Consider the following 14,778-nt stretch of genomic DNA (forward strand, 5'->3'; position numbering starts at 1 on the left):
GAAATATCAATAACCTCAGATATGCAGATGACACCACCCTTATGGCAGAAAGTGAAGAAGAACTCAAAAGCCTCTTGATGAAAGTGAAAGAGGAGAGTGAAAAAGTTGGCTTAAAGCTCAACATTCAGAAAACTAAGATCATGGTATCCGGTCCCATCATTTCATGGCAAATAGATGGGGAAACAGTGTCAGACTTTATTTTGCGGGCCTCCAAATCACTGCAGATGGTGATTGTACTGTGAATTAAAGACACTTACTCCTTGGAAGGAAAGTTATGACCAACCTAGATAGCATATTAAAAAGCAGAGACATCACTTTGTCCACAAAGGTCCATCTAGTCAAGGCTATGGTTTTTCCAGTGTTCGTGTATGAATGTGAGAGTTGGACTGTGAAGAAAGCTGAGCGCCGATGAATTGATGTTTTTGAAGTGTGGTGTTGGAGAAGACTCTTGAGAGTCCCTTGGACTGCAAGGAGATCCAACCAGTCCATCCTAAAAGAGATCAGTCCTGGGTGTTCATTGGAAGGGCTGATGCTGAAGCTGAAACTCCAATACTTTGGCCACCTGATGCGAAGCGCTGACTCATTTGAAAAGACCCAGATGCTGGGAGGGATTGAGGGCAGGAAGAGAAGGGGACAACAGGATGAGATGATTGAATGGCATCACTGACTCAATGGACATAGGTTTGGGTAAACTCTGGGAGTTGGTGATGGACAGGGAGGCCTGGCGTACTGCGATTCGTGGGGTCGCAAAGAGTCGGACACGACTGAGCAACTGAACTGAACGGATATCCATTTTTTTCTAATTTTATCCACTTCAAACTTTTGTACCACAGGGTATGTAAGAAGTAAATTTGATGATATTACACATTCAGTGCCTCAGCTTGATAAAAATGTGAAGACTTAGGTTGGCATCAAAACTAAATGATCTGTTTCTAGCCTTGTTCCTAGGAAGTGGGGATACGAAAAAGTAGGGTGAAGGACAGTTAAAAGGTAAAGGTCAGGTGATTCCTTGGCGGTTCAGTGGTTAGGACTCCACACTTTAACTGCTGTGGTCCCTGGTTCAATCCCTGGTCTAGGAACTAGAGTCCTGCAAGCTATGCTGTGCAGCCCGGTCCCCGCCTCTCCCCACCCCACCAAAAATGTAAGCATAAAAACTGAGAGTAAACATTTGGGAATGAAGAAATTTGACATTACTCTGACATTTCTGTTTTACATTACAAAAACCCATCTCTTGCATATTGAAATTGAAAGTCTGGTCCTTTAGTCACAGGTAATTTGAGAAGCTCTGTGCTAGAATTAGAATAATCCGTTAGTGAAAGCGGCTATTTGAAGGTAATTAGCTATGTCAGGGGCTTCCCCTGGTGGCTCAGTGGTAAAGAATTCACCTGTCAATGCAGATTCAATTCCTGGATCTTGAAGATCCCCTGGAGAAGGAAATGGCAACCCACTCCAGTATTCTTGCCTGAGAAATTCCGTGGACAGAGGAACCTGGCAAGGCTACAGTCCATGAGGTCACAAAAAGAGTTTGACATGACTTGACAACTAAACAACAGCAAGCTATGACAAGAAGTATTTGTAGGTAAGGATCCTGGGCCATTCCAGGGTTCTGGTCAGATCGTTTGCCGCTTACCCTGCAGCTGAACACGTTAGCTTTTAAATTGTGCTTTTTTCCTGTCATTGTGAAGTCTGCTTATTTTCAACCCCATTTCCCTGCCCACCTCCCCTCCCCAGGACTTTTCATCAAACTCGTAAACCAATATAATATTTATAAAAGGTTTAGGAGTTTCTAGCAAAGATACTGGATCCTGTTGAAGGTAATTGACAACTTTTCATCTCTAAAGCATTTTCTAAGACTCAGATTCCAATATGGTTAGCCCTTGCTTGTTTAATCTCTTCTGCTTTTTCCAAATTGTCCTCTTTGCTTTTTTTTCGGGGGGTGGGGGTGCGGGTTGGCGTTGGCACCTGTGGCTTGTGGGATTTTAGTCCCCCCACTTGGGCCTTTGGCAGTGATGCGGCGAATCCTAACTGCTGGATAGCCAAGGAATTACCTGTGTTCTCTGCTTTAACTTTTGTTGGAGGTTAATTCTGATGCTTAGCATACAGTAGATACTAATAAAATGTCTGTTGAATTTGATTTTTGAATTAATACATTTATTGAATTGAGTAAGCTATTTTTTAGTTCATTTGTTTTGTCCATATTGTGTATATTACTGTTTTCATAAACTTGGTATGCTAAATAAGAAAGTCCAAGTATGAAAAATTAATTGACTCATTCTGTTTGTGTGTATATTTTAACCTTTGGAGGAGTTAAAAACACAACTTTGTGTTCTTTCATACTCCTAGCTGTCTTGCTGCATGTACTTCAGTTCTAATATATGGCTTCTGAGGTGTTTAGTTGTAAAGTTTTCTGTTTTCCCACTGTTCTTTTTCTCCATTTCATCACAGCTAACAGCATTCTCTGCTGTCATTTGAGATGTAACAGTCCTTGGTTTAAACTCTGGTGTGCTTTGGGGGCACAGTTAATGATGATATATATCCTTAATTGGATATTTCCTTTGGGATATAGGTGAAAACTGATGATAGACTAGGTAACAAAGGCAAGGATTTAAGTTAATACTGAGTGAATAGTGTCAGTGTATAGCATTCCTAGTAATAACTTAAGTCAACCCTTTTCTTGAAACCTACCTAAGGTTTAACTGTATGATGGTAAAGAGAGGGTAAATTCTTCTTTCCCTTTATTTGTCAATTTTCAAAATAATGCAGTGGTCACCCATCATTTTCCAAAGATGACTAATGAGTTTTTTTTGTTTGTTTGTTTATATTATTGAGAACTCACAGATTTAAACATATTTGGAGTTTTCCAGTCAATTGCAGCTATGATCTTTTAAAAAATATTTAAATTTTTATATTGCAGTATAGTTGATTAACAGTGTGTTAGTTTCAGGTGTACAGCAAAGTGATTCAGTTATACATATACGTGTATCTATTTTTTTTCCAGTCTTTTCCCCACTTAGGTTATTACAAAATATTGAGCATATTTCCCTGTACTACACAGCAGGTCCTTTTTGGTTATTCAGTTAGTATCTGTGTGTGTGTTATATTTATTTGGCTGCTTTGGGTCTTGGTTGCACCACATGGGCTCTTAGATCATCATTGCCGCGTGAGGGATCTTTCAGCTATGGCTTGTGAACTCTTAGTTGGGACATTCGGGATCTAGTTCCCTGACCAGGGATCGAACCCGGGCCCCTTATTGGGAGCTTGGAGTCTTACCCACTGGGCCACCAGGGAAGTCCCTATTATTTTTGTTTTTGTTCACATGGTCCCTTCTTTTGGCCAGTGAGATTTTATTGAGGTTGGCTCCTAAGTGTGCTTTGGTAATATTTTTGTAAATACGAAACATCAAATTTATAGAGAAGCTGAAAAACTACCAAGAACTCTTCTTGCTTTACTTTGGACTCCCCGCCTTCCCTTTAGCATGACCATTAGTAGATAGGATCCTAAATAATGCTAGATAGGGTTTTGCTGCCTGCTGTCATGATACTGCCCCAGATTCACCTGTGTACTTCTCCAACACTGTTTCAGATCAGTTACATCTCAATGGATTCTTGGTTCCTTTTAGTGGGAAATGGATTTTGAGGAGCACAGTCTAGGCTCTAGGGGCTGCTGAGTTGGTCATTATTTCTAGACTTTTTCAGTAAACACAACTATGAAATGTTTTTAAGATATTTCTTAGTACTTTCCCCCCAAAAAATGAATGTTCTGGGAAACTTTGCGTTTTCCTTTTTTAAAAAAAAAAGTTATTTTTAGTGAGCAGTAAACTCAAATCTAGGATGTAACTGTCTTGTTCATTATATCAGTAGTATCACGTAGCAAATAAGCATTCAACAGTTACTTGAATGAATAAACGTTAAATTTGATAATTTAAATAAATGTTATGTAAGATCTGAATATATTGGACATTTAATAAATAGCTCTTTTTATGACTTTATGTTTTTAAATTTCTAGTCTTAAAATAGCCTTTCATTTTTACTTTTTTTCCCCTTAATTTTTCTTTACAGAATTGAAGAAGATGCCCCTGCTCCTTCCACTTCTGCAGATAAAGTGGAGAGGTATGATTATTTCAATGGTGTGATTTGATTTATATCTAGAACATAGACATAAGAGCTATGTAACTTGAGGGCAGTTTGTTTTATCATCTTTAATAGGTAACGAGTGAGAGTGAATAAGTGTTAAAGTATTTGTTCAATTTAAAGTATGGAGTCCTGACAGTGACGTCATCAGGTTTTTTTGTATTTGATTAAAATATTTGAATTTTTAAAGTTGTTTAATTCTTCTCCTTAATTGGTATACAGTATGCCTGGCAAATGCTAGCTTATTCTTTGTTTGAATACGTCTACTGATTTAGATCTCAGTTTTGTAAGGTTGCCATTTTCAACTTTGTTGTTAATTCTAGTTGAAAGTTTTAAATTTTATATTGGGCCCACATAACTTCTGCATCTTGATGTGACCATAGTTCTTAACCAGAGGAAGCATAATAATTGGAAAGTTTATCCAAAAGGTAAATGCCTGAGTTGCATTCCTGGAGATTTCATTTGTTAAGCTTTGAGTGTATGAGTGTTTTAGAAAACTTCCTGGTAGTCTTAAGCTCACTTACGTTGAAAATTATTGTTCTAAATTCTGTCTAATCCTTCTGCAAGATATATGCACATCTTCTGGGTTTTTTTAAAGAGTCTTAAGTTTTTCTTTTTTTTGTTTTTATCGTTTTATGTTTTTTGCATTGTGGTCTTAAATTCCTTTGTTATTTTGGTTACTTAAACTATGTCTTCTACAAATACTATCTAATGATTTGTGAGTTAGTCTCGTTTTGGGGTGAAAGGAGTACTGCTCAGGATTGATCCTAAACACATTCACATTACTTTTAGAGAGTTAATCTTGGTATATACCATGATATTAAATTTTTGGACTGAGCATAAGGTGTAAATGTAGCTAGGCTATTTAACCCCTGGGACACTGCTGATAGGTAATATTATGAACATTTATGATCTTTGAAGGAGTATGATAATTGATTCTGAGAGAAACATGAAGGATAGTTGGGAAAAACATGAAGAGTCTCATAAATCGGTAACAACTGACCTGAAGTGGTTACTTACTACTGCCCAGCAACTATAGCATGTTTCCCTGGCCAAGTTGTTCTTCTATTCTGCTGAGCAACTTTTTCTTAACATTTAATACCATCACCTGTCTTCTTGCACTTGATGAGTTTACTTGTTTAAAAAAAAATTTTTGATCAGTGAATAAGCAATAGGCAGGGAATTTTTTTTAAATTATTTTTTAGTTGAAGGGTAATTGCTTTACAGAATTTTGTTGGTTTCTGCCAAACCTCAACATGAATCAGCCATAGGTATACATATGTCCCCTCCCTCTAGAACCTCCCTCCTGTCTCCCTCCCCATCCCATCCTTCTAGGTTGTTACAGAGCCCCTGTTCAGTTACTTTATCTTAAATCTGTACGCATACATTCTTTTCTTTTGGATATGGGTCCATGCTCTTATTCAGAGGTTCTCAAAAGTATAGTGTAGTTTATATACCCTTGGTATCCCCAAGACCCTTTGAGAGATTCTGCAAGACCAAAACCGTTTTTGTAATTGGAAGAACATTTGCCTTTTTGACTGTGTTGACATTGATACTGATGGTGAAAAGGCAATGGTGGATAAACTTACTGGCCCTTTATTTAACATAAGTCAAGTCAGTATAAGTCGTTCACTACCAGTTTCACTTAGAAAGTAACACAAGCTAATAAATTTAATCTCAGTCCTTCACTAAATGATTTTATAATCTGTGTGACAAAATGTGAAGTATGAATGCTACTTCTGCATACTATGGTAGGGAAGATGATTGTCTTTAGGAAAAGCACTTGTGTGGCCATTTGAATTAAGAATCAGATTTTTCTTTGTGGACATGGGGACAGGGGAGGAGAGGGTGAGATATATGGAAAGAGTAACATGGAAACTTACATTACCATGTGTAAAATAGATAGCCAACGGGAATTTGCTGTATGGCTAAGGAAACTCAAACGGGCTCTGTATCACCCTAGAGGGGTGGGATGGGGAGGGAGATGGGAGGGAGTTTCAAAAGGGAGGGGATATATGTATACCTGATTCATGTTGATTCATGATGAGGTTTGATAGAAAAACAGCAAGATTCTGTAAAGCAATTAGCCTTCAATGAAAAATAAATAAATTAAAAATAATTAAAATTTAATGGAATTCTGGATTTGAAAGGAAGACCAACAGACAAACTGATTATGCAGACTTTTGTTAGGGATAGATTGTGGGTTAGCGCGGCCTTGCCAGAGCAGTTGAGAGGTTTAAGGAAATAAAATACTATGGTTTAAATGTAGCAGGTATTCAAAAAATGTTGATTTTAAAAGTATATGACACCTGAAAAGAAATCTTTTTTCTTGCAGTCTGGATGTGGATAGTGAAGCTAAGAAACTATTGGGATTAGGACAGAAACATCTGGTAATGGGTGATATTCCTGCAGCTGTCAATGCCTTCCAGGAAGCAGCTAGTCTTTTGTAAGTACTGTATTACATTCCTAATAAACTTGAGTCATAAAAAGTTGTTTAATGGGAAAAAGAATGAAAAGCAAGAGTTTAAAAAGATGTATTTTTCATGTATGAGCTTATTCCTATAACTGTAAAACTCACATATAACTGAGCAGTTTTAGCCTTTGATTTTCCTGAGTTAATGAAATTTGTTTTCTGTTGAACACTAACTAATTTGTCCCAGTTCGGGGACTTGTTGAAATTTTAACAGTGGAAGTGTGTTTGTTTTTTAAACTTATTTTTTATTTGAAGTGGAGTTGATTTACAATGTTATATTAATTTCTGCTGTATATCAGAGTGACTCAGTTACACGGATATATACATTTTTAAAAATTCTTTTCCCTTAAGTATATATCCCAGGGTACTGAATATGCCTGTATAGTAGGACTGTGTTTATTCTAATGCTTAAAGTTCTGTATCCAGGGGAAGTCCATAATCCCAAGCAAGGCATGGTTTGTCAACCTCTCGCTAATGCTGTTAGTAGCCAGCATTTTTCATAGATTCTTAGCACCTTTGTTATCTGTACAATTTCTTGAATATTGGTAGTTGACCACCAGGTGGCCATGTATATCTGTATCTTGGGAGAGCAGGTTAGTCTTAGTGCCTCAAGAGTGATGTAGTTTAGCCAAAGACTTTAATGTACTTTATACAGTGAGAGAAAGTGTCTTACTTGTTTTCTCAAAAATAACATTACCAATAGCAGTTGAAGTCAGTCATGCATGCTCATTAGTTGATAACATTATATTCAGTGGAATTGAAATCTTCCTTATGAAAGAGATGCTTATAATAAAGCTGGGTTTCAGGTTTGAGGCTCACTGATTAAGTCTTTGGCTTCTTCATTCCTTTTATTCAGTCAGTCAGGGTTATATTAGTGTATTTTTTTCCTAACCCTTACTCCCTCTAGAAGAGAATCTTATTCCTGGATCCCTGTTGATTCTTGTTGATTTATTGGCCTCTGGCCTCTCTGTCATCATCTGGGCCTGAAGAGCTGAGGTTCTGGTATTTAGTGTTGTGCTAAGGCTAGGATCCAGGTTTCATCTGATGCTAAGTAATTAGGTGTTTCTATATAAAAACCTTACATTGTAAAATGTTAAAATTAAATTTTTAAGATTGAGCACATAAAAACACACTTCTTAGCTTTTTCCTTCCAGATTCCTGAAAAGTTTGTTTTCTCACTGTCCTGCCATTAAGGGTATTTGAGGAGAATTTGAGATGCATTCTTCTAATCTAACAGACTTCCCTTAAACATGATCTTCATCACTATAGCTTTTATGCTTAGTTGCCCTCGTTACTCTTACTAAGACTCTTAGGCTATTAGTTGACCTGACTTAGCATGATTTCTGCAGATCCTTTACCCCATAAAAGCTAGTCTCTTTACTCCACATAAAGTACTTCCTCCTTCCCATTTATCATACTTGTGATTTTTTCTCTGCTGCTTCCATGTTTATAGGTATTAATAGCTAAACTTGGTATAAATGTTGCTGTCTGTATTTCTAAGCATTATTTTGAGTGATTTTATATACATTAACTTAATTAGTTCTTGCAGTGGATCTAAGCGGTTCTTAACATTTCCATTTTATAAATGCGAAAACTAAGGCATTGTGAGATTAAGTTAACTACTAAAGTTTAAAGTTAGAGGCAGGATTTGAATCTAGGCAGTCAGGCTCTGAAGAACGTTAACTCTTTATCATGATGCCTTTACATGAACTTGATTCATGCTTTAGTCCCAGCCAAAGGCCATCTAACTCGTAACAATATTCAGGCTTATATTGACCCCTATCTTTTATCAGGAGAAATACCTACTGATAGCTTGGATCTTGGATTATATATTTTAATTGTAGCAAATAGATGTCTTTTTAGAATATATATTATATTTAATTATATAATGTATATTATATATCTAAATACATAATTATATATACTATATAGATGAAGAACTGGCAACATTAACTTATTCATTGTTCTTAAAATCCCTTGAACCTTGAGTTCAAGAGGAAGGGAGAGTATTGGTTTCCTAGAAGGATGTGTTACAGAAGAAACAATATTTTATGGCTAAAGAACTAGAAAAAATAGAAATTTAATTCAGATCCTAGCTGTTTATTCTCTTTTTAGAGGTAAGAAGTATGGAGAGACAGCTAATGAATGTGGAGAAGCCTTCTTTTTTTATGGGAAATCGCTTTTGGAGTTGGCAAGGTATGTCTTTCAAGCTAAGTTTAAAGTAAGATGTTTGTATCATAATGATTTATTTAAAAACTTTTAAGTTTCTTTGTTAAGATTATTTACTAGCCTTGAGATTTAACAGGAACTGAGTGAGACTGGTTTTACTCGGGGTATAAAAGGGAGGATGAAAAATCGACGGGTTGTTTTTGTTTCTCTTTTTCTTTTTTTGGTTGTGTTGCACAGTTTGTGGGATCTTAGTTCCCTGACCAGAGATTGAACCTTTGCCCTCAGCAGTGGAAAGTGTGGAGTTTTAACCATTGAACCTCCAGGGAATTCCCTTGATGGGAGTTTTGAAAGGCACTTGAAAGAGTAAAGTTATACTTAAGTTTTGGCTTTTGCAGTTATTAGAAGCAGAGATCTTTCCATTAGTGAATAGTCAGTAACTTACCAAGTCTAGTTTAGAGAGGGAATCTTTAAAAACACTCAGCTAGCCCAGAACAATCATCCATAACAAGGACGGACGGAAGGACAATTTGGAAACACTTGGCACGTGAAGATGTCTTAAGATAAAAAACAGAAGAATCATCTCTGGATAAGGAGTTGGAAAGTTGTTGTGATATTCCACCAGAATTTATTAACCAGAATAAAATATATTGAGGGTACACAGAATAGCAAATAATTTGTAATCTATTTAATCTGTCACTTTTGCTAAGCTTTCTAATTTTGTAAAGCAGTCTAAGGATTTGTCATGAAAACCTTGCCAGAATGTTTTTGGCCATCTAGAGACATACAGGTGGATGAGAAGTTTGGGAAACATGGCCCTTTTGGTAAGGGTTATCAGTGCTTTTTCAGATGGCTGGATAAAGGGTATGTTCATTGTCTTTAGTGCTCTTAAAACCATAGTTTATATTCATTTTGATCATTGCTTTTCTTTCATGAGTGCTTATAGTTCATATTCCCTGTACTTACTTACTCTTCTGTTGCTTTTATAATACAGGACTAAGTTTCTCTCTTAAAAAGACTGTTAGGTTCTAGCCATGATACCTTTAGTGCTTTCTCCTTTTGTTCTGCTAGAATGGAGAATGGTGTATTGGGAAATGCCCTGGAAGGTGTGCATGTGGAAGAGGAGGAAGGCGAAAAAACAGAAGAAGAATCTCTGGTAGAAAATAATGATAACATAGATGGTATGTGGAGTTGCATGTGACATTCAAGAGATGCGACGTATATTTCTTGTGTAAAAGCGATGGAAATAGGCCTCTCCTTATTTTGAATAGTCTCTCTTGAGGCTACACCTGCATCTAGTGGAGACTGTGGGGGAGGTCTCAGTGAAACTAATGATAGACTTTTTTAAGGGGATAACTTAATTTCCTAATAAATCTGGTTATTTAAATTGCTAGTCTAAGTATTAAAATAACCTAAAATATTTTTCTGATGTAAATTTTTAAAAGTCTTTGCAGCTCAGTTATTTTAATGGCTGGGCTTTGGGGGCCCTTTTACATTTTTTGGTTCTAAGAAAATTAAATGTTAATTTCTAATCTGGGTTTTGCTGCTAGAGTTTTACACATCAGATCTATTTTATATATATATATATAGTGTTGAGAGGAGAATGTAAAGCTTGGCATCTCTTACCTAACTGATAATTAGAATGCTCAAGTAAAATAATACCTAATTTAAGGAGCTTGGGTTTGTTTTGCAGTAAGTTGCTCTGCTAGTTGGGATTTTTCCTTTGCTTTTCTCAAAGGGGCAGGTAATTTGTAGGCCGTCTGCTAAAACCTAAGCCAGGCTGTTTGAGGGTTTAAAGGGAATGTATTTTTAGTTTCCATTTATGCCTTTATCATTAAACTCGAAGACATGTTTATGCTTCATGTTCTTTAACCATGTAGAGGAAGCAAGGGAAGAGTTGAGAGAACAGGTTTATGACGCCATGGGAGAAAAAGAAGCCCAAAAAACAGAAGACAAGTCTCTGGTAAAGCCTGAAATGGATAAAGAACAGGAAACTGAAATGGAGAAGGGTGCAAGAGAAGATATGGATATCGGTGAGCCTGCAGAGGAACTACAGGAGAAAGTTAAATCAGCTCCAGATCAGTTAACTGAAACCACTGAAGAGGGAAAAGGAGCAGCGGCACCAGAAGGATTGAGTGAAGCTGAAGTCATTTCTAAGAAGCCAGATCAGGAAATACCGGGTGCTGAGGAAGGAAAATCAGTTTCTGAAACTGACGTCCAAGAAGAGTGCAGAGAAAAAGGGGGTCAGGGAGAAGTAATTGTGAGCATAGAGGAGAAACCAAAAGAAGCTTTGAAAGAACAACCTGTTGTGACTCTAGAAAAGCAGGGCACTCCAGTGGAGATAGAAGCAGTCAAGCCAGTGGATATGGGTGGGGATGAGCCAAAGGAGCAGGTAGCTGCCTCTGAAAGTGAACCAGGAAAGGCCATTCTTGAGCAGTTGGTAGGGCAAGAATTGCCTTCTGCCGAAGAGTCACCGAAGGTGACAACACAGGCTGCAGATGCCTCAGCTGCAGAAGCCGGATCAGAAGTCTCTGAGAAGCCTGGAGGGCAGGACACAGTTCTGCCTCAGGATGGTGCAGTCAATGGACTGTCAGCTGCAGGGGATCACGCCTCCACTAAACTGCAGACTAATGCAGAAGGACTGATAGGAACAAAAGATGGCTCAGGACTAGAGAAGGTCAGGGCAGAGTTGGTTCCTAGCCAGGAGACTAAGCTGGCTGTAGAAGAATCTGAGGCAGCCGGAGATGGGGTGGAGACTGAGGTGGCCCAGGGGGCTACTGAGCAATCCCCTGAAGACAAAGTTAAGATAGCTGCTAATGAAGAAGCACAAGACAAAGAAGAACAGATGAAAGAGGGTGAAGGTAACCGGGACATACAAGAGCTACAGTGGGTGGAGTACATTCTGGATTTGACTCACTAATCATGGGTGAAAGTCAGCCTTCCATTCAGAATTTTCCGTCTGCCTTTGGATTAGGAAAGGGCTAAATGAAAATGGGAGTGGTTTAAGAAGGTGGTGATAAGTTGAACAAGTTAAAAGCAAGTCTTCTTTAGCTGGCTTATAGACTAACGCTTTTACTAATTGCAAAATAGGCCTTTCTGAGATTTGGCTAGCTATCAGTAACTTGTTGCACTCTACTAGCCAACAAAGGTGGGTGGTGGGGGTGGAGTAGGTAGGGAAATAGTGTGCTAGGCTGGCAGAGAATGCTGAATGGATGTTCACTTGCATGCCTCTGGATTTTTAAATTTGCTGTTCACATGGTTCCTTTTTTTCTGCTTTAGGAAGCAGGATTAAAGCAGTAGAATCCACTGAATTGATGCACTTAAGCAGGCATGCCATTTAAGTGAAGGCAGTTTACCCTTAAGTTTTATCACCAGAGTGAAAGAATTCTGGTAATCTTTACTTTCAGTCTTCAGGAAGTGTTTAGAGGCTTATTCACATTAGTTAAATTAGCCCCCTCCAAAAGATAATTGAAAACTCTTGCAGCTTTCCCTCCTCATTTCATGCTTGCTTTGGCTGCTAAACTGACTTTTTTGTTACTTAGAATGTTATGAAGTGTGAATGCTTTGTATCATATCATTGGTCTAATTATGATTCCATTTCATCAAGATGTATAAGCCTCTAATTAGCAACTACATAATTGGCACGTCTGACTTGAGTTGTACTATCATTTGAGGATTCTGCTGTGTCTGTAAGATTTATCTAACGTTGGTATTAATAACCACAGGTATAGTCCAATTAATCGTTAATACTTTATACATACACACATATTACTTAATTATGACTACTTTGAGTTTTCTTACGTTTGAGATGTTCAAAGACCCATTATCAATATCTGCAGCTAATTCTGGTTAACTTCCTTCTACCTGTGTGCAAGTCCTTGTACTCCAGCCAGCACAAGCATGGTAACCAGAAATGAATTGGCTAAATGATAGCACCATAGGGGTGCTCACTGGGCTTGAGGAGAGTGTATGGAAAAAGCACAGAACTCAATTCCTCAGTTTTAAAAAACCTCTCATGTCTTAATCTTTAGAGTTTCTCACATACATTACTTTACTTTCAATTCCAAAATACAGTCCTATGTAGTAGGTAGTAGTATTCCAGTTATAGTGATGAGGAAATGGACGGTTAGGGGTTACGTGACTTGGGGTCAAACAGTAAATCATAGGACCAGAATATGACCCTAGATCTGATGTGAATGTGTTCTTCCCAGAATACCTCACACTGAGGAAGGCAATTTTAATCCCTTCCTTTAACCCACTTTTTGTCAGAAATGTATGTGGTAGCACTAGCCTGCAGAAATCTTGGAAGAGGTTTTCTCTTAAAACCCCTTGAAGAGGTATTTAAGAGTCACTCCTCTGCTTTGCACAGCTTTCTTGCCACATTGTTTTGAAGACGCTCTAAGATGAGAGAAATGGTATCTATAAAACGTTGTTTTCCTTTCTCTGAAGGATGACATACTACAAAAAAGATCCCATTTTCAAACAAACTTAGAAAATAAACATCTCTTAACTGAGGCCTTCAGTGCATTTCTATTAATACCTGGGTACAGATTACCAGGTTGAAAAATAGTGGCTTTCTTTCCACCATGAAGGTAATGCAGATTCCTCAAGAGAAACAAGTATTTTTCTCAGACCATTATAAGAATTTTAATTTAAAAATTTGATGTAAAACTCCAAATATCTAGACATTTTATGCCAAAGTAGATGCCACTTTCTAGCATGCTGGTATGAGTTGAACAGATACCAGATAAATAAGAATATAGAAGAGCAACATTTTGTCAAATTTTCCTGCAAGTTGGGAAGATAAGGTGTTTGGTTTTTTTAATATTGTGAGAAATACACGCCATCTGCTTTACCTGTTATGTGTTCTGGTGGAGGATGGGTGTCATCATCAAAGTCAACATCTAGCCTAACATTAGGGAGCTAAGTATACAAACCACTTTGAAATTTGGACATGGCAAGGTACTGGTAGGTGGTGGTGAGTACTTACATTTCAGAAGCACCAAATTACATGGTCAACAGGAGAAAAGGGAGGTACCTGATAAAACAGTGTTTGCTATAGAGGTTAATTACAATTAACTTGTAACTTTAACTGGTTCTTAGGACTTTAGTTTGTCCTAATTTATAAGACTTTCCTGTGCCTATTTCCATCCTAAAGAAATATTGGTAGACAGATAAAAGTTCTTTAACCTGATTTCATGGCTCTAATGCCTAATTTTCAGTTAGACAGTATTTGAGCTCTTCTGATGGTGTTAAGTACTTAATGAAAGATGGCAGAAATAGGCACATTATACCCATTTCATGAATTGTTTGAACCCAAGTGTGTAGAGCTGTTTATCAGCAGCCTGTCCTCGCAGGCAGTTAACTTGTATTTGTCAGTATGATGAAATGTGGTGGTGCTATGGTTGTAGATTATGGTACTGGAAAGTCAAATAACATGGCACTGCTCACTCAAATTCTGTGCATGCTGGAGCTGGCTGGAGTGCGGCATGCTCATTGGTGAGGACTGGTGAGGGCTGTGCTTCTCTCCATGGCTGTGTTGTGGGAAAGCATCCTCTTGAGCATCCTTGCTTCAAATGGACTGGAGTAATTTAACTGGTATTTTCTTGGCCTTATTAGTATTAACTGACAGTTGGCTTAAAGAACCCAGGAATACTGGCTGAGGCCGCCAACTGACTCTGGTTGAGTAGATGGGAGTTTCTAGCCAGTGAATTAAAGTCAGTAGTTAATTTCTTTTGATCTGAACTGTGCAGGTTGACTTTTAGAAGAGAAACACAGCCTGTTGGTCATTGAAGGTCTGAATTATTTAAGATTATGCTAAGTCTGGATTAGACTCGAGTTAGACTGTTAACCACTGACTTTATTATTTATATCCAGTTCAAATGTACCCGATTTGGCTTGAATCTGGCCTGTCCTACCCCAGAATATAGGTCATTTGACATGTTTATTGGAATCTCTGACTTGTCCTGTCATCTTTGTCTGTTATGTTTAGTATTCTCAATACTGAAG

General features: G+C 37.7%; 1 protein-coding gene across 2 annotated transcripts in view; it reads left to right on the plus strand.

Annotated features, from left to right (window-relative positions):
* Nucleotides 1-14,778, plus strand: part of NASP (nuclear autoantigenic sperm protein) — a 28,856-nt gene that overhangs the window by 9,685 nt on the left and 4,393 nt on the right. The window contains exons 2-6 of one of the 2 annotated variants that reach the window (XM_005678526.3): nucleotides 4,059-4,109; nucleotides 6,466-6,576; nucleotides 8,719-8,799; nucleotides 9,841-9,950; nucleotides 10,650-11,630. In XM_005678526.3, coding sequence (XP_005678583.1) covers nucleotides 4,059-4,109; nucleotides 6,466-6,576; nucleotides 8,719-8,799; nucleotides 9,841-9,950; nucleotides 10,650-11,630 — 1,334 coding nt within the window. The remainder of the gene's footprint in view (nucleotides 1-4,058; nucleotides 4,110-6,465; nucleotides 6,577-8,718; nucleotides 8,800-9,840; nucleotides 9,951-10,649; nucleotides 11,631-14,778) is intronic. The other variant, XM_005678528.3, reaches the window with a different exon arrangement.

This window comes from Capra hircus, chromosome 3 (genome assembly GCF_001704415.2).
Source record: "Capra hircus breed San Clemente chromosome 3, ASM170441v1, whole genome shotgun sequence".
In the NCBI taxonomy this organism is placed as follows: domain Eukaryota; kingdom Metazoa; phylum Chordata; class Mammalia; order Artiodactyla; family Bovidae; genus Capra; species Capra hircus.